This window comes from Coccomyxa subellipsoidea, assembly GCF_000258705.1.
Source record: "Coccomyxa subellipsoidea C-169, whole genome shotgun sequence".
Classification (NCBI taxonomy): domain Eukaryota; kingdom Viridiplantae; phylum Chlorophyta; class Trebouxiophyceae; family Coccomyxaceae; genus Coccomyxa; species Coccomyxa subellipsoidea.
Window position 1 is genome coordinate 558,967 of NW_005178021.1, and position 18,851 is coordinate 577,817.

Here is an 18,851-nt window from a genome sequence, read left to right on the forward strand (position 1 = left end):
AAGAGAATGATCGAACAAAATGAAACCAGCCTTTCGAAAGAAACTAGCCAACGACGAGTTCACGGCATCGGATTGTTCAAGTCCATTGCAAAACATTTAGCGGCCGCTGCGCTGACCGCGTCCCTCTGCAGTACTGCGTTTGAATCGGGAGCAGCAACGATTGGGCAGCAATCGATCAGAAGCGATGTACCCGTGGTGTGGGGCTCTTCCTGCCCAACTCCCTTCCTTGTCTCTTAAGGCCCAACTTGGGCTACAAGAATCGCGGCTTCCTATCCTACTGAACCCCACGTGTACATGCAGTTAGATCTTGCAAGAGTCGTACCTTCCGGACGGGAGCAAGAGCTGGAAGACAAGCTCAGAAATCTGGAGGAGTGAGCAACACCCACCGCTTCCAGTGGCTTTAAAGATTCATTTATATGATCATGTATGGGTTCTTGCAATGGGGCTGATGCATCATGCCTGGGGACAATGGATCCTGATAAGGTGCTGCATATACGCAGGCGTTCAGGATGGAGAGTTCGACTCCTCACTCGGCCAGGACCCAAAGCTGGGCCCTCCGAAGACGAAGTGGGGATCCTGTTCTGCAATGACCACTGACACAGCACACTTATTCTGCACGCTGCCATGCAAGAGGGTGAAATAGGGCAGATACCTGCCATTCATTGAAATTGTATGCTGGTGCAGATTAGAGCAGGCTGGCAGCTTGACTCAAGGTCTTCGCTGATTGTCGTAGACCCCACCAGCCCCAACATCTTGCAATTTCGGAGCGGCGCAGAGGTGAACAGATTGCTGTCCCGGACATTCTTTGTGGAGCTCCAGTCGCGCTACGGCAACCTCTTTTATGTTAGGGAAGAGGTGCGCTGATTTCCAGAGAAAATTCCATTTGTGTATCGTAAGTTGCCGGCACTAATTGTACCTAAGTTGCCCTGAGCTCTGCTCGAAAGTGCCTGGAGCTCATGTGATGAGCTGGTCCTACGAAGAGTGCCCCCCAATGAAATTTCGTCTTTATTCCACGCTGGCGACCAGGTGGCCCATATTCACATCAAAGGGTCTGGTGAGAGAGGGAAGATTTGGGGGTGCAGGGGGAGGCTGCAGCAGTAATGAGCACAGTGGATGCTCTGGTGGAGTGTCTGGAGAGGCCGGGTGGGTGTGCAGTAGTGCCCGGGCTGCCCCCAAACCAGTACCAGCTCACGCTCATCACGTCAGTCATCGGCGGCTTCATTGCGGGCTATGCTTCTAGACTGCAGCCTGAAGGTTTGTGTGCCATGCCAGTCTGTCCTTGGATACTTCATCCAACCTAAACTTTGGTGCCCACACTATTTTCAGCGACATGCGACATGCGACAGCGTGTCATGTCTGTACTCTAATGCACCTTGTGTGCGCACGCTAGCACAGTGCTGCATTGCGTCTGCTCTGCAGTCTTCAGACCTGGGGTGAAGTTTGATTGCTGCATGTGAAAACTGCACGAGATGTAGAGTTTGATGACGGTGCAGGGATTGTGCAAAGGAAATGGATTTGGATTTTGCTGTTCTCGCCATTGTGGGGGACGCTGTTCGTTAGCTTTGGCATCGGTCCAATTGTGACCAGGACTTCAGACCGGATACCAGTGCTCATGAATACGGCTGCCTTCCTTGCGGCTGCGCTGGTCTTCCGGCTGTCACCGCTGTTCAAGCAATCTGCCATTGACACGTCCATCCTCAAACGCAGCTCCCAGGAGCGCGATGACGACGGCTGACTATACCGTTTATATTTACCACATGGGAATGTCGCATGCAGCATGCATTGGTAGGATTGTACTGCACGCTGTCAGTGGTAGTTTCTGATCCCTAGCTGGACTGTGCGTCTGAATGTAATTCAGACTTCTGAAGGCCTGAGTCAATACTGCGCATGCGGTGTGTTGCTAGATCAATTTGTAACGCTGATTAGTTGTATCAATTACAACAAGGTATTACATTTTGTAGATCGAGATGCACCTGCTGGATACCATCCTTGTTATATGATCTGAGACTGGTTTGAGTAGCAGACACTCGTGAGGGCCAGGCTCATGTGCCTCCACCTTCCTTTTTGCTTCTCCAGTTATTGTGGCCTCCCCATTCTATTTTTTGGCAGCTTCCTGTGATGCTGGAAGTCGGCGCATTCTTGTCGAGTTCCACAGAAGGCGAAAAGAACATTACAACTCAATTCTGTACAAAGAGAGAAGAAACCGCAAATATAATAAGTGCTATTTGATCGTCGTGCTATTTTTATCGTCGCCCACAATCAACGAGCAACATGGTGGCTTTGTCAATGACTTCCAGCGCGTTGCGCCTTCCTGGCAGCACCAAGGCAGCGTTCCTCCCCGCCCGCACAACAGCAGCTCGCCGAGTCGCATTCACAGTTCGGGCCGAGCAGGGTCTTGGAGAGAAGATCGAGGAGAAGACGAAGGTGCGTTTCTTTTTTTCTTTGTGCACCGAGTCGGCATGTGCGTTATGCAGAACTGTCATTCGATGCGACTGACTTCTTTGCATATTTTCAAAAAAGGATATTGTCTTATTATAATCCGGAGTGTTGTGTATGCTTCTACTGGAAATTGCCGTTGCCTCTTGGAAGGGATCCTTTAATTGTCGGCCCCATCGGGTTACGAGACGAAGCTGGACCTTGTTGTTCTTTAGAGGCGACATCATTGAAGTCTCCTTATCCACTGAATTCTGATTACGGTCAATAATTGCTGAAATACTTTCCAAGGCTCAAGCCACAATGGTGCGTCGCTATTTTGCAGGAGTTCGTCGAGGCAACAAAGGAGAACTCCGGACTGGACCTCGGGAACCTGAACGAGCAGCCCGGGAACAGGTCGAAGCAGGCACTTGGAGAGATCAAGACTCCGAAGGGGGACGTTTCAGGTGAGATTTTGCATGACTCTCAGTACCTTCTTGCACTTTCACATCTTGGACACAGCAACGTTGTTGCTCCAGTACAGGTTCCCTTGATATTTGACGAATTTTCCGATTTGTGCAGAGGTCCTTTCCTTCTCTGGCCTGCTCCCAGAGTTGATCAACTCTCGTGCAGCCATGCTCGGCATGCTCGCTGCCTTTGGAGCTGAGCTCTCCACCAGGGATCCAGTCTTCATCCAGGTGACAATTGCTGCACTGTCAATCCTCCATCTAATCCTTTCCAACACTGCTCCTCATGATATAGATGGGTGCTGATTGCCTTGCGGCCTGCAATGTCTGGCACACCAGCGGTTGACAAGCCTTTGCAATGCTGTGTCCACCCCACCCCACAAAACTTGGCACTTCGTCTGTCCCGTGGCAAGCAATGAATTGTCATAATATCTCTCTAAGGTTTGCGGTGCTGCCTGCAGATCCAGAAGGCTCCAGTGCTGATCCTGGGCACCTTTGCCACCATCGTCATTGCTTCCCTGGCACCCGTGCTGAGGAATGCTGACTTGAACATTGACGGAGCTGGTCCCTTCACACAGGTGTGATACGTGTCACTCTTTGTCCTCGGTAACACCAGTACCAAACAGTACCAGCTTTGCGCAATGCTCTGCCGCTTTGCAGTCAGTAGACAAGTGAAAGGTGTTGCTGTGAAAGCATTTATCAGTGCAATTGGTGCTATGCCGATGGAATGCTGATGCTAGCGGCTCGTGTATTGAGTGTATGTTGTCTTCTGCTGCGCAGAAAGCAGAGGTTGTGAACGGCCGGATTGCCATGGTGGCATTTGCGCTGCTGATTGCTGTGGAGACATGGAAGGCAGGCCCAGGCCTGGTGCCCTGAATGGTCTGGAGCGAGTCTTGAAACTTACAGATGAATGTTTGGGAACAGAACTGGTGTCTGAGAAGATAAATTGAGTGGAGATCAATGCTGGTTTTGATGCAATATCTGATGATAGAGTGTGAGAGAAGACTGATAAACCATTTACGCTTGATTTTCTGAAATGTTTTGATGGCTGGAAGATTTATTATGATGAATGGTTTGCCAATCTGATCAGCAAAGACAATTTGTGCCAACAACAATGGAATGGGTGTATGTGCAATGTATTGTAATTGTTGGTGATGACTCTGGGGTTTCAGAGTGTCACCCTATGTTTTCCATTTTATCACACATTTACATCTCTTTTGGACCTGCTCCAATGTGCAGCAAGGTCTGGCACAGAAATCATCATCAATGGATTTCCAAGCTATTTCAAGACCCTAGTGTGGTAAAGCTGCTTCAATCAGTTCATAAGTAATCACCACTCTGGCTCTTCATCGCTGCTTGACACACCCTCTCGCTTGCCTGCCACATCATCATCCTCCTCACTCTCCATGGCCTTGTCCCAGTCTTTCAGCTTTGTCCCAGTGCCTGCCACTCCCACCAACTCATCCTGCAACACTGCCCATCCACTCCCTGTGTTTGCAGCTTCCACTGGCTCCCTCGCTGCAGGCCCTGACTGTGAGGCCTTCACTGGAACCAGCTTCTCTGATACCTGCACCGTATCATACAAACAGCTGTCTAACACTCTTGATATCTCTTCTTCTCGTACGCATTATGCATATAAATCAGGGAAAGTCCAAGCAGTATGAGGCAGGGCATAGCGCCCAGTAGGGCCACATGGATGCCTCGGGGTAATCAAGTCACAGCAAAACAGCAAAAGGCATGAGCAAGCTTGAACGTAGAGCAATCATGTTTATACAGCACAGAGCACAAGCATCATGAATATACCGGGATGGCAATAGGTCTAAACTGCGCACCTGTGACTTTGTGGCCTGGCCTTGCAGCTCTGCCAAGAAGCTGGCCTTGCTGACAGATGCTGCCTTCCTCTTTGTTCCCTCCGCCGCCGCCTTCTGCTGCTTCTGGGCTTTTGCCACAGCGTTGAACAGGCGCACCACTCCCCTGCAACCATGAATTTCAAGTTGCCATGCTGAATACTGTAGTATTATCCATCAACTACCAGCAGATTACCCTGGATGGAGGGCGAATCATGCTGCACCATGTTAGAAACATCCCTTCGTCCTCACAAGTTGCTTCCAGTCTTTGTCGGTTTATATGGGGTATACCTGGTCCCTATTCGGGCAAGAGCTTTTTCCTTAATGTCGTGCTGCGGATCCTGGCCCTTCTTTGGAATGACCTGCATAGACAAACCCCCACCACATCAGCATGCCTCACAACTCCATTGCTCTGCACTCCTGCAAATCGGAACAGGGTATGTGCAAACATCGCACTGGTGTTAAAGCTGATGTTGAGGACAAGCATCTCACCGCATGCCCTTTCTTTCGCATCTCCCTTTTCAGCACCTTGGCCTCCCTGTCAGCCTTTGCCGCCTCCACCTCTTCGGCTTTGCGCTTCTTCAAAGTCTTACTCGCCTGCGGAAATGCAGCACACACGATAAGAAAATACAACTCAAAGGGAAACACATCACTGATCGCCTGAACCACCTGATATGCAACACACTTGGATATCACCAGTGGGTGAGATATTTTGTGGGCACATTTGCAGCAGTACGCCCACCGAGAGAATGCCCTTCTGGGTGCCCCCAGTCGCCATGATTTTGGCAAAAGCACGCGCAAAGGAGGCGGCTTTGTTATCCCCTGCCGCTGCGCCCTCGGCTCCCTTGTCTCCCTCGCCCTCGCTGTCACTGGCGGAGGCATCGCTGTGTGACCTGCGCCGTTCCTCCGCAGCAGTTTCCTCCTCAAATTCATCGCCCATCTCTTCGTCGGCCTCGCTGTCGCTCCCATCATCATCCCCAATGTCCAGGCTGCCATCTTCCACACCTGCTGCTTCTGCCCCGTCATCTTCTTCGCTGTCCTCTCCGCCTTCACCTGTAGAGCAACAGAATTCTCTTGTCTTGACCGTGCCACCTGCATCTATCAACAGTCCCGTGCATGGCTCTTCCGAACTCCAAGCTGCTGCCCCAGCTGAGTTGGCGATTGCGCTGCAGAAATTCAGATGTCCCATAATTTTGAGGTGCATGTCTAGCCAGGAGGGTCCTGACAGAGGGGACAACCTTCACTGGCGTCATCATGGGGGGCTTGTTGGCGCCCGCTGCTCAAGACACCAGCATGTTGTACGCCCGTTTCTTGTGCCAGATCGTCCCTCTCATCACCTGCAACATGTTAGTTGCGCTCAAATGCACTACTAGATACGAGAGGCCACCCAGACATTTACACGGTGTGTCAGCACTATCTCCACGTCAAGACCTGTCAATTAAAGGAGTGCATTGACAGGAATATTTTCTCGAAGTTTTGACTTTTACTGTCCTCTTTTATAGCATCCTGCGATACTCTTCAGCAGCAAAATTTGCAGCGCACAAATGTACCAAGCCGAACGTACTAATCTGGCTACATTTCGGATTTTTGTGCTCACCAGATGTGTCCCAGCTCTCTGGATCGCTTAGATCAGGGTCGATCCTTGGCATTCTCGCTGCAGCAGCCTTCATAGTTCCGAAATAAGAATCACCGCGAATACGCAATGGCTGAGCTAGGATCGTGTTATGTGAATACTGAGATGAACGCTGCTATGCACTGGCAGGCTCAGGAAGTTTCTGAACAGCCCATTAAAGCAGAAATTGCTTGCCTTCTTCCTGCTGAGAGTTGAGGAGGAGACGTCTGGGGGGCGGCGTTCCTTATAAGCTCTCCGAAAGCCTGATCAGGTGTAGTGTGGAGTGTCTTGGCTCCAGCCTTGTGAGCTTTGAGGGAAAAACGGAGATTGAAAAGTTGTAGAGCTCTGAAGTATTGGTGTTTGTGAATTGCGAAAAGGCGTTCGCATTCCGACAAGTTTTGTCTGGTTCTTTGACTGAACAATCCGTAGTCAAAACACAGGTCAAGCTTGGTATCTGCTTCTGGTCGGATTTGCGATCTATACATTGAGATCTGTTGCGGCAAAGGGGCACCGAACTTTATCATAGATTTTGAAGGCTCCCTTCAACTCGCTTGTATCAGCAAGACAGTTCTTAGGGTTGCCAGCAAAGGTATCAGCTTTGGAGCTGCAAGAAAGCACGCGAGGTGCTGATCTGATACACAGCCACGCAAGATGTGTGGACCAGCAGGTTCGTGGCAAACAGCTCTGTGTGCTTCTTCGCTCTGCGCCCTACAGATGTACATCAGTGACATGCAACGCATATCCCTCAATTCTTCGATGATCTGTCCCAATCCCCGCAGGAGTCAATCCAAAATTTACATCGGCACATTTTCGTTACTCTGAGTAAATGCCATTCTGACGATGGGTGTAACTGCTGCAGGCACTATGTTCTGCCTGGGCATGTCCATATTCGGTTCCCTCTTCATGGGAGCCATGGCCCTTATGCTGAAGAATGAATACCAGTGAGTCTCCTCTACTCAATTTCATGCCTGCTACATTGGACATGCTTGGTGTTCTGTTGTGGGCGCTCGATCAAAGATCTCTCCTTGAGCACAAGCTGTGACTGCAGGTACCTGGGTGAATGGTATGACACCTCGGAGCCTGATCACCCTTCATACCAGGAACAGAGAGCAGCAGCCATGCACAACTGCTGGACTGTCGCTGCCATTTATGGTGCCATTGCTGTCCTGTGCGCCGTGGGTACCTGCTATCACAGCTTCAAGGCCAAGCGATCCTGAAGCCAGCGCCACCAAGAAAGTGGAGAAGTTATGAGAAATCTGAGCATAATTTCGGCAGGCATGATTGCACACATGCTCAGCAGCTGCACATTGATTCCCAAGCAGTACAGCGAGAGAACATGGTGTTTTGGGACCTTGAAATTTCTTGGGATTTTTAAAGGGTGCCTGCTTCCATAATTCAAGAACAGAGGAAGTTGCCAGTCGAAATTGTAGGGCTCTGCCTGTATTGCTTGTACGCAATTGAATGATAAGGTCAAAACATCTTTGAGCTCTAGAGCTGCCGGCCGGCGCCGTGCACAGCAATGACAGGATGTGTTTGTGTCCTTCAGCTTTCCACACTTTTACTGTAACAAAGTAATTGCCCACCATAAGCAATCTGTAGAATATCAGTCGCTTGTATAGATTGCATGTGTCATCCTGCAATCAATCACCTCTGATATCCAATGATACTGCGTGCAACTCGGAGCCGTGTGTGTCATTCTCAGACTGTTGATCAACACGTCTCTGCAGATGAATGGACTTAAAAGTTTACAGCCGCTTTGTGACGGCATGCAGTATGCCTCTCCAACTCAGCAGTGCGTGCTAAAGCTCAAGCGTCCGCATTGCAGCTGCAAAAAGTAATCATGGAGCCCGTCACACGCGCGGTGCTCCTCCCATTGTGGCTTCTGGGAGGCGCTCAATTGTGTAGCGATGCGACTGGAGGTACATGATCGGGACTCCAGGAATCTGCACCATGCCAGAGAAGCAAATCAGCTGTCTACCACCGTCTATCACACTTGCCCAATTTGCACTGCTCAAAATCCGTCGGAAAGTCAGTAACAGCATGGCTTTGGTGACATGCTGTGGCACCCAGTGCTGCTGCTCACTTCCATACACCCTTGGACAAGATATCCTGTCATCACACACGATGACCGACACATGCTGCCACCCATTGACTCACCTTCCTTATGCGCCTGCGAAGGTCTCGATCACAGGTAGCCACGATGTAACATCTGTGCTGCTTCACCTTCTCACAGATGCAGTCATCTGCATATGTGCCGCTGTGTGTGCAAGGTATCCGCTCTATCCTGGGATCCTGATAAAGCAGACAAAGCTTGTAAATTAAATTGCCAGCGACACAAAAGTCACCCAGCCTGGTCAAAGTGGCATGCCCCCCTTTCTGGACAGGGCCTGCATGATTGAGACCAGGATCAATTCCCTCACCTTGGCCACTTTCAGAGCCACTCGGTATTTCTGGCCCAGTTTTTCCAGCTCAGCAATGACGCAGTCTGTGATGCACGGTGTGCATTCTGCATATAGGCAATCCATCATGCCAGCCACCAAATCGATCTGCGAGCAAAATATGATAATTCAGCACACATCACCTAACTCCCTCATTCCTGGCCCTGCATGTAAATACTACAAGCTCTACTTGATGCATCATTGCAATTGGCATCAAAGCATGAAGGACAAAACATTACCTTATTTTTGATGGTGAAGTTGATGAAATTGGTATCCAGGAGGACCTGGTAGGGGGGCCCGAGCTGGGTGTTGTACTTGAAGAACAGGGCCGTTGGTGTCTTGTCCCTGTGATGCAGAAAGGATTCCTCAAATTCAAAATTCAACGCCTGCAAGTGAAAAAATTAGGCACAAAAGCACCTGAGGGAGCACTGCCAACATTCTCAGCGTGCAAGTTGGGAGTCCTCAGGCAGGGCACTCACACATGGCGCACTGCCTTCTCTGAGTCCTTCGTAATCTTCTTCTCCGGCCTGCGATAAATATAACTGCTCAACAACGGTAAGAATAATCTCGACCTCAAAGAACATACCTTATCATGGCGTCAGTGAAGAATTTCTAGTACAACAACATCGTACAAGTACGGCAATACTAAAGATTTCTACAAAGGCGCCATCGAGTAAGATATATACTCACGGTTTAATGTCCTTTGGGTTGAGTAGCCGCTTCATCTCTGCAAATTTCCTAGTCTTTTTCTGCTTTCCCATCCTGAGAGTCTGGGAGGGATCTGCCTCACAAACTGTCGCTACTGTATTCTATGCAAAACCAGTACAAGATGATACAGTAATAAAATGTGAGTTCAACACTTCCTTTATCGAGGCTACAAAATGGGTGCTCCTCAAACGACAACAAAGACTGCGTTCTGTGCTCACTCCTAAGTCAAAACTGAATAAGGCTGCGATCACAGCTTAGAGACTCGATTGCCTATTATCCGAAGATCACCAATTGTAATTCCACCGATCTGTGCTGAAGGATCTTTCTCTTCTAATGTCAAGCGCGAGCCATGTCGGAGTTCCAGGCCATAAACACGCAAGCCCGAAAGTGGCTGGAAATGTCGAATGTAAGAAACACCACTGGTGTCACACCAGAGGTACTAAGTAATACATACACTCGCTTGATCTACTGTATTGTTGTTAGATCTGGTGTGTCAGTTTATAGAAGGTGCACTCAAAACTTGCGCGGCGCTATGAAGGAATTCTCTGTCTGGTGACATAGCTGTGTACGGCGCATCGCCCTCTTCCAGATAGCTTCATAACTCGGTACATGCTGTAAATCTGATCGAGATCACGGTTGAAAGTGAGACCCGCATCGACGAGCTACCCAGCTGATCAAGCATGGAAGAAGAGGGCCCTCAGCCTTGGATGACTTCGCGCATCTGCGTTAAGGGCCTCCCGAAGCAGTGCTCAGACCAGCAATTACGCGAGCATTTTTCCGAAAAGGGAGACATAACAGATGCCAAGATCATGCGCACAGAGTGAGCCTCCCTCCTTGGACTCTGAGATGTCCTGGCCCAACTGTCATACAAGACCATTGGTTTCGGCAATAATATTGGCTCTGGCAAGCCTTTGCACGCTCAGCTTGCCATGCTGCTCTGCAGGGATGGGCATTCCAGGCAGTTTGGCTTTGTGGGCTTCCGCTCAGTGGCTGAAGCGCAGGCGGCAGTCAAGTATTTCAATCGCTCCTTCATGGGGGCACAGCGCCTGACTGTGGAATTCGCTGAAAAGTTCAGAGGCAGCCATCTGCCCCGTGCCTGGAGCAAGTACACGGAAGGAAGCAGCCGCTACCAGAAGCTGCATCAGGTGCATGTTTGACTCTTTGCGTGCCCATCACTAATGCGCGATCTAATATCAAGTCCACCCTTGCACCAACGCAGTGCAGAGAGCTGTTGTGTGTGTCAGGTATAATGCGCAATACTTTAGTGGCAAGCAAGGCTGATGTTCATTTTCAGAGACCAGGATCTACCAGGAACCACACAGGCAGCCTGGCAGTTGAAGGTGTATGCGCACGCTTTAATGTAAAGTTATGTTGACAGGATGAGGAGAATGAGGAGAAGCCAAAGGGCGTCCGGGAGCTGAAGAAGCTGAAGAAGCAGCAGCGCATGGGGGGCACAGCACCCGAAGAAGGTGCGAAATCAATGCCTCATTCCAGGAACAGCTAGCTATCAAAACAGCAGTACTTGCGGATGCAGTGAATGCCTGTGCAGTGGCTCTCGCACCCTTAGGCAAGATTTAGATTGGCGCCATGCAACTCAAGATCCTTAAGATGAGACAGCGTCATTAACTTCCTCACCATTCGAGCTAACCTCTGCCTTGCCTGGGGTTGGAGCCCAGGCTTGAGAACACGCAGATGACTTGCATAATGTAGCAAGACCGGCTTGTATCAGGTGTCTTCTGGCTGAGGCGTGTACTTTGACGCGTTTCTTTCTGTCTGCAGAGGATCCAAAGCTGGCGGAGTTCCTGCAGCTGATGCAGCCGCGGCGCGCCGGCGCAATCTGGTCAAACGAAGATACTGAGCTGGCGGCGGCGGCGGCGCAGACGCGCACCGCCGCCGGCAAGGCTGGCAGCACTGCCCCTGAGGCATCCAACGGCGGCGAGGCTCTGGCAGGGGATAGGCGGCAAGCAAGCAAAGGCGGAAAGATGCGTCCGGGGAAGGATGCGACCGAGGAGGAGGCAGGTGAGCAATGCTGAAACAAAGCACCGCATGCTTCAGGTCAAGAAAACAGCACCTATCAAGGCCCTCAGCTCATGCAGAAACAGCGAGACTTTTTTGAAATATGAATTTTGGCAATGCAGATTTGCACAGTGCTGCATGTGGGTATCAAACGAGGGTTGATTGTGTTCGCAGAGGAAGGCAGCAGCTCAGAAGAGGAGGAAGAGGAAGAGGCTGTCCCTGCCCAGAAGGATGCAGCGGTGGTGGATACTGGTGTTTCAGACATGGACTACCTGCGCTCGAGGGTGACCGGCAATTTTGACGAGTCGGCCTCAGATGAGGACAATCTGGAGGATGAAGACGCAGGAATTGAAGGTGCAGTGTCTATCACCTATGCTATTGTTGATTGAATTGTTTAGTGAGAGGATCAGAGTGTTCTTGCCTCACCAGTAAGTAAGCATCAGCGTAGTTAACATCAAGCCGCAGCGGGCCCACACAAGGACGGTATCAAGGCGACTGAGTCCTTCTGTGCATTGACTTCTGCTTGCTTGGAAGACCTTACCAAGGGAGCAAACTGCTCACATGCTCTTTGATCTGTTTTACTCATGTGTCAAAGGGAAGGAAAGGAAAGAAAAGCGGTGCATGCAGGGGATGTTGCCGCTCAGCAGGCTGGCGCTGAGGCGTCCGATGACAGTGACGGGGACGAATTGGACCTTGATCGCATGGGCAGCCATGGCAAGGCCGGCACCAGTGCTGCGCATGGGCCACAAGGTGTGTCTCACTTCATCTACACGCTCCTGAGCCGCTCTTTCTGAGCTAGACAATTGTTAGGAGTAGGGGCAGGCGTTGGGGATGCCAGCAAATAGCTGCCCCGGCCCTTCAAAGCAGCTGTCATGTGCACTGCTCTGAGTGATGATGCTTCTCAAGCATGTGCACCCAAGTCTTCGGTTCATTGCAGCGAGATGCCTGATGGGTGTCGAGTGTTGCATAATTGTATAAGCATGCACCAGCAGAGGCAGCAGGTATCTGTCAGGTCATAGTACAAAGAAGTCCCGTTGACACGCAGATATTGGCGGAGAAGGGAGCGCAGCGGAGGAGGTCAGGGCGCAGACGAAGGAGGCAAGAATCGAGGAGACCGGACGGCTGTTTGTGCGGAACCTGCCGTACTCAGCGACCGAGGCTGACCTGGCGGAGGCCTTTGGGCAGCACGGGCAGCTCTCCGAGGTGCACATCGTTGTGGACAAGTAAGGACTCTGCCCTCCATTCCAATCCCTCAGTGCTGGTTCTCCTTGCAGTCAGTATATTAAACACAGGGTCTGCATGCCTGGTGCAGCGTGCCTCAAATGTGTGCACTGTTTGCAGAATATAAGAGTGCAAACATCAAAGCTTCCTTCTACATGACTGCGCTCATCGCTTCGTTCCTTTTCTTAATGGAATAGTCTGATTGCCGGGTATTAGGACAGCAAGGTAGTAATGATCAGTCACACTGACAATCAATTTCTGGATGCGCACAGGGCGACGAGGAAGTCCAAGGGCTTTGCCCTGATACAATATGAGGAGGTGGCTGATGCTATCACAGCGAAGGAGGAGCTGGATGAGTCCATTTTCCAGGGCCGCCTGCTGCATGTGCTCCCCGCGCACCGGCCCCCGCCGCAGCGCAGCGCAGCGCAGGCCGAGGCACGCCCCCGCACGGACTCTTTGCTGCGAAAGCAGCTGGCCTGCCTTACTTCCATTTGCGTGCTTCCTCGGTTAATGCAAGACTTTTGTGCTCTCCAAAGGGCACGGACAAAAAGAATGTCAAACCAGCAATATGCAGGCCTGTACAGGTCGGGGAGAAATTGCAGAATTTGTGCCTATTCCAGCCAATAGAGGATATCAACAGACATATAGAGGATATCAAGAGCGTTATGCACAATCATTGGCGCAGATGGAATGCCCCCTAAGGCCATTGAGACAATTCTGAATGCACCATTTGTGTCCGTGATGCCACACATTTGCCACTCATGACTTGTCCACTCAGAGGCTGCCCAATGGTTTCTGGCGCTTCTCACCAGAGCCAGCGAATGTGTGGTGCGGCTTGTTTCACTCCAAATGAAAGGGCTGGCCCATTTGCAAGCTGGACATGCACCTTACATTGGAGCCATGACATGACAGTCAATTGGCTTTTCAAGTGAGTGCCAGTCACAATGCACAGGGCGAGGAGGATGCAGCAGGAGGGAAGGGCGCCAGCGGCGGCTTCAAGGCGCAGAAGGAGGCAGAGAAGAGGGAGGGCGCCGGAAACCGCGCGGCGTGGAATACTCTCTTCATGCGGCCGGATACGGTGGCGGCAGCAGTCGCGGAACACTACGGCGTCTCGCGGGCCGAGCTGCTCGACCGCGATGCCTCCGGTGCGTGCCTCTGTTTTCCGCTTCACCTCGCAACAGGGTTACTTTAGGATCCACTCAGTCCATCTGGGCGCAGCTGCAGCCGCATGCACTGAAATAGGCATTCTTATGTTGGGCACCAGAGAACATGCTGGATGTGATGAACATGGTATTGCAAGTGCTCTCATGACATGGCAAGCACACCTTTCAATTCTGAGAGGACAAACGAGAGCTGGAGTACAGTGATGCCCACAATGAGCAGCAGCCGCCCAGTCCAGATGTGGGCAACACTCCAAGTCCTGCGGTAGGGGGAGGCCTTGCCTGGCTGCTTCACCATAGCCGACAACACCTGCAGCAGCAAATGTGAATTGAAAGTTGAGCCATCTAGGGTAGCGATCTGGCAGCCTTTGATGGACATATACAGTAGTATTCATGTTGTGCGTATAGTATCGTGTGAACAAGGGCTTGCCCGCAGACCAAATGCAGCCAACTGCTTGCTTGTGCAAATCCAGGGACGCTGTCAGCTGCATGTATATTGTGGGCTGTTTCGCTAGAGGAATGCCTTTACAATAATCAGACCAAAGGGGTGACCTCGAAGACCGAATAAATCCTAATAATATCCCTTTACTCCAATCTAAAGGGTGTGTGGGTTCTGGCTGCAGATCTGCCGGTGCGCATGGCGTTAGGCGAGACGCACGTAATAGCAATGACTAAGCGCGCGCTTGGCGAGGCCGGCGTTGACGTGGCGGCGCTTGAGGCGGCGGCTGCGGCCGGTGGCAGGGCGGCCGCAAAGACAGCTGTCGCTCGCAGCCCAACCACACTACTCGTCAAGAACTTGCCGTATACTGCCAGCGAGGCCGAGCTGGAGGTGTGCACTCTCCTAGGAGATCTAGCTCTGTGGCTTTCATGAGTCCTACAAGAAGGAAAAAGTGTCCTGCTGAGCTCCTGGTTTTGTGCCTCATGTCAGAAGGTTTTTGGTATTTGTGCCTGGCCATCTTGATGTGAATGTAGTCAGGAATAGTGGGTACTATGGGGGATGCCAATGTGCGATCTGGGCACCGATTAGCTCCTGCTTTTTGCAATATATGCGCGCATAGAAATGCATGTGCATTGGCCATCTGAGCTGATGCATGCTGACAATCTTGGCCCTGCCCTGTGGCGAGCAGGAGACCTTTGGCAAGCTTGGGGCAATAGCACGGCTGGTGCTGCCCCCAACGCGCACACTGGCGCTTGTGCAGTTCGCAGAGGCGGCCGACGCGCGCCGGGCATTCAAGGCGCTGGCCTACAAACGTTTCCAGTCTGTGCCGCTCTATTTGGAGTGGGCACCCGCCGATGTCTTCAGCCCTGACGCGCCCCTGCAGCCTCGACTCCAGGTGAGCTCGCGGTAATTCATCTTTGTAAACAATTGAGCCATGGTAATCAGAGCCATGGACAAGGACCTGGCTTCCAAGGAACTGGAATGTAATTACCAGGCTGTGCCCTGATGGGACACCATCTTGATGTGTCTAGACTTCCTTGCTGTCCAGCCCTGGACTTAGCTGTTTATGTTCCATCGTTATACAGCCATTGTGGTGTGTCTTTCTTGGTGTGTGATCGAAGCCAAGCTGAGCTGAGCCTTGTCTTGAACGATGCTTTCATCTTTTGTAGCCTATTGGGTTCTTATGCCGATTCTTCCGGTAGCCCACTGCGCACTTTTCAACAACGGAGCTACAGAGGATCTGATAGAAATTCCCGCTCTCTGTGTGAACAGGCGCAGGCCGTCGTTGCCAAGAAGGCCAAGAAGGTTGACACAGATGAGCCGGTGGAAGTGGCTGACCTGCCAGCTGGCGATGACGAGGCAGAGTCCACCACCATCTATGTGAAGAACTTGGCCTTTGCCACCACCGACGCCACACTCAGGGTGAGTCACCTCAGCACAGCGGGGCAAAATAAGATGCTCATCCTGGACTTTGACACCATTCAACCCAGCCATGCTGAGGGTGAGTTGCCTCAGGTCAGCGGGCCATGTTACCATGCTATCATTCTTTGACCTGTGATTTAACACAACTCATCCCAGCCGTGCCCCTTGTGGTCAATCTGACCTATCTTTTTAGCAGTGTCCATGACTACCAAGATGTATGCTGGACACCTAAGGGATTGCAGCTGCCAGTGCTTTAACCACTACATGGAAAGGAAAGGAGTGTTAGGAACCATCTGGTAGCATTCTTTCCTGGGGTTGTACTGTCTAGTATAGGTGCAGTCCAGTCAGCAGTCCACTATGACCACAAAAGCTGCACTGCAGTACTGATCTTCATCCCTGTGTCTGGGCAGGCGCATTTCGACGCGGTTGTGAGCGCGGCGGGAGGCAGCATCCGCGCAGCCAGCGTGGCAAAGAGGAAGGGCCCGGACGGCAAGCCGCTGTCGTCGGGCTTCGGCTTCATCGAATGCTCCTCTGAGGACGTCGCCAAGATTGCCATCAAGAAGCAGCAGGTGATCCCCTGGCTGGCGTAGCAGACTAGGAAAAGTGCAGCCGCAGGATGAACAGGGAAACGTGAACGTCGGCATTTGCATTCTTGACTGTTGGTAACCCTATCCTTAGGAGGGGTGGGCTCCTCTAATATGTTATTTCCCCGACGTGTCTGACTAAGGTCCGAGTAAGGTTCCGTCACATGAAGAATATCTCTTGAAATAGTGCGGAGCCATCTAATCCTTTGTGGCCCCCAGGGGTCCTTGACAAGCCGTGATTGTGGCACATGGTGGCATTGTCAGTACAGCGATAGTATCTGCTCCAACTGTCCTCTGCCTCATCCTTTGAACTGCTCCTGGTACTTGCTGCCTCTGCACAGAATGTTGCATGGACTCATCCTTTCATTCTCCATGAAAGGCTGCTTCTGCAGATGAATGCACAGGAAAGAATGTTGTTTCCTTGTGCCACGACAGGGGTCCATACTGGACGGGCACAAGTTGGCGCTGCAGCTCAGTTTGCGCAAGGTGGGCGGCAAGGCTGCAAAGCCTTCTGCCAAAGAGACGGCGGCCGCTGCCGACACCGGCAAGGCCAAGGGGACGAAGCTCGTTGTGCGGAATGTGGCGTTTGAAGCCACGCGCAAGGACGTGGCCGCCCTGTTTGCGCCCTTTGGGCAGATTAAAAGCTGCCGGCTGCCCAAGAAGTTTGACGGCAGCCACAGGTGCGCTCTAGTAACCCTCTGCTCTCTGCAGTCAATGGGTGCTGCATTCACTCTTCCAGTGTCCTGCTTCATGAGTTCAGTTTTCCCTGTTTAGAAATTGCAAAAAAAAAATTGAACACTTTGCATGCAGCATGTTTGAATGACTTGGAGTCCCTCTCTTTCTGTCGCATGTGCTCCACTTCAAGCAGAGCTGCAGACACCAGTCTGAAGCACGCTCTGCAAGCAGGATGCAAGCCAAATGACATGCATGTGTGCCCACCTGCAGGGGCTTTGCGTTCGTGGACTTCCTGACAAAGCAGGAGGCCAAATCCGCGGCTGAGGCGGTGGCTGGCACGCATCTGTACGGGCGCCGGCTGGTGGTGGAATGGGCGGAGGCTGACGAGGCCGGCCTGGATGAGCTGCGCGCAAAGACGGCCGCACGCTTCCGGCCGGACGAGGACGCCGCGGGAGACCAGCACCCGGCCAAGAAGCAGCGCAAGAATCTGGACTTTGTCTAGGGGCTTGGCATTGGCAGAACAGCGCAGTGACCTGGAGTTTGTGTAGGGCACGACAGTGGCAGAGCACAGCTCGGACAGCAGCCGGTCAAGAAGCGGCGCAGGAAAGTTGACTTTGTATGGCAGAGCAGTGGCATGGCAGTACCGTAGCAGTGGACGAGCAGCGCAGGACCCTTGACTTTGCGAAGAGCATGCGAGGGGCAGAGCAGCCTTGAAGTTTCTCTGGGGCAGAGCAGGGGCAGGAGTCAGGCAGCCTCGACGCTGTTAGGCCATGGCAGAGCTTTGGAATTGAAGAGTCTGGCGGTGACAGAGCAGCAGAGGAGCCTTGACATATTGCGTAGAGTCAGGCAGAGCAGCACAGGAACATCAGCTCTCTAAGCCCAGAGCAGTGGCAGGACTCCCAGTGGCAGGACTAACTTGGAGTCAGGCGGCCAGCCGAGCGCGTGCTCTTGCATGAGACCAGGGCAGTGTTTGAGTCAAATGGTCTGTGCCATGCTCGATGTTCCAGTGAAGGGCTTCGGCAGAGCCAGGAAGGGAGCAGAGCACATTTGAAGATTGGGGGATAGGCCAGCAACATTGGGAGCAAGGTGTGCTCTTGGGATTGAGGGATGTTTCATGCATATGCAGCAGTGCTAGCTGGCTCCAGTATGATGTCAAAACCATGCTGATATAGATGATTATAAGCACTGTGATGTAATGGATTGATTGAGTGGAATAGTTGATAAGTGATCTAATCATGGTGACTCAGTGGCTCTCCGAGACTGCGCCTGTTAACGGCATGCTGTCTCCCAGGAAACCTTTGATATCTCGAGCTCAGCTATAGCTCCCCTACAGGGGTGCTCGCTCAACCTTGTCAAACCTTGAGAAGATAAATGGCCACTTGAATCAACTGACACCAAGCTTAGGTCTCAATAAATCACAAATGTCAAAATAACCCCTGCGCAAATTAGGTCTGGGGTCTGTGAAACCCAACCTTGGACCTCGGGCGTTACTCTTGGTTATTCGTGTCCGACAAGGATGCATTTCTTGCATATTCGCCGTCCATATCAGAAATTACAATCGGCCGCAATTGCATCCCTGCTTTCGCGGGAACGAACATGTATGTCTGTGTCCTCGCAATGAGGTACTGGATTGACACTTCTTATGCACAGAAGAGCTCTTCAGATGTTCCTAACATATCCTTACCACATGTTTCTCAAACCTTCAAGGTCTGTGAACTCCGTAAGCTGTTCCCTACCTGCAATCGTTTTGGTACAAATTTACGGAAGCCTGCTTCCGTGACCTAAAGCCTGCTCTGTGGGTGCAGGCCTTACAATATATTCCCCTTTATGTCTAATCTTGGACAAATTTG

The 18,851-nt window shown here is 51.6% G+C and overlaps 6 protein-coding genes across 6 annotated transcripts; 4 read left to right on the forward strand and 2 right to left on the reverse strand.

Moving 5' to 3' along the window:
* Positions 1-294: 294 nt before the first annotated feature.
* Positions 295-1,926, forward strand: COCSUDRAFT_38534 (hypothetical protein; the record flags this gene model as incomplete). The annotated part of the gene is made up of 6 exons (XM_005643207.1): positions 295-371; positions 501-567; positions 685-855; positions 1,083-1,254; positions 1,494-1,671; positions 1,905-1,926. 6 exons carry the CDS (start codon positions 295-297, stop codon positions 1,924-1,926), a joined length of 687 nt encoding a protein of 228 aa, XP_005643264.1.
* A 360-nt stretch (positions 1,927-2,286) lies between these two features.
* COCSUDRAFT_60029 (hypothetical protein) lies at positions 2,287-3,755 on the forward strand (the record flags this gene model as incomplete). The annotated part of the gene is made up of 5 exons (XM_005643208.1): positions 2,287-2,424; positions 2,759-2,879; positions 2,995-3,110; positions 3,341-3,457; positions 3,660-3,755. 5 exons carry the CDS (start codon positions 2,287-2,289, stop codon positions 3,753-3,755), a joined length of 588 nt encoding a protein of 195 aa, XP_005643265.1.
* A 454-nt stretch (positions 3,756-4,209) lies between these two features.
* On the reverse strand, positions 4,210-6,375 carry COCSUDRAFT_60030 (hypothetical protein; the record flags this gene model as incomplete). Its single annotated transcript, XM_005643209.1, has 6 exons — positions 4,210-4,446; positions 4,712-4,853; positions 5,018-5,088; positions 5,219-5,323; positions 5,469-5,779; positions 6,324-6,375. 6 exons carry the CDS (start codon positions 6,373-6,375, stop codon positions 4,210-4,212), a joined length of 918 nt encoding a protein of 305 aa, XP_005643266.1.
* A 292-nt stretch (positions 6,376-6,667) lies between these two features.
* COCSUDRAFT_54867 (hypothetical protein) lies at positions 6,668-7,922 on the forward strand. The gene is made up of 3 exons (XM_005643210.1): positions 6,668-7,005; positions 7,198-7,279; positions 7,387-7,922. The coding sequence occupies exons 1-3, from the start codon at positions 6,990-6,992 to the stop codon at positions 7,553-7,555; spliced, it is 267 nt and encodes an 88-aa protein (XP_005643267.1). The 5' UTR covers positions 6,668-6,989; the 3' UTR covers positions 7,556-7,922.
* A 266-nt stretch (positions 7,923-8,188) lies between these two features.
* On the reverse strand, positions 8,189-9,763 carry COCSUDRAFT_31601 (Fcf1-domain-containing protein; the record flags this gene model as incomplete). Its single annotated transcript, XM_005643211.1, has 6 exons — positions 9,467-9,763; positions 9,256-9,303; positions 9,016-9,121; positions 8,759-8,884; positions 8,496-8,630; positions 8,189-8,281 (listed from the first exon to the last, which is right to left on the reverse strand). The coding sequence occupies exons 1-6, from the start codon at positions 9,535-9,537 to the stop codon at positions 8,189-8,191; spliced, it is 579 nt and encodes a 192-aa protein (XP_005643268.1). The 5' UTR covers positions 9,538-9,763.
* A 428-nt stretch (positions 9,764-10,191) lies between these two features.
* COCSUDRAFT_20380 (hypothetical protein) lies at positions 10,192-17,503 on the forward strand (the record flags this gene model as incomplete). The annotated part of the gene is made up of 15 exons (XM_005643212.1): positions 10,192-10,304; positions 10,428-10,629; positions 10,863-10,953; positions 11,264-11,470; positions 11,711-11,880; positions 12,106-12,229; positions 12,546-12,723; positions 12,994-13,216; positions 13,743-13,866; positions 14,505-14,710; positions 15,009-15,215; positions 15,593-15,742; positions 16,153-16,311; positions 16,762-17,006; positions 17,272-17,503. 15 exons carry the CDS (start codon positions 10,192-10,194, stop codon positions 17,501-17,503), a joined length of 2,631 nt encoding a protein of 876 aa, XP_005643269.1.
* Between the last annotated feature and the right edge of the window lie 1,348 nt (positions 17,504-18,851).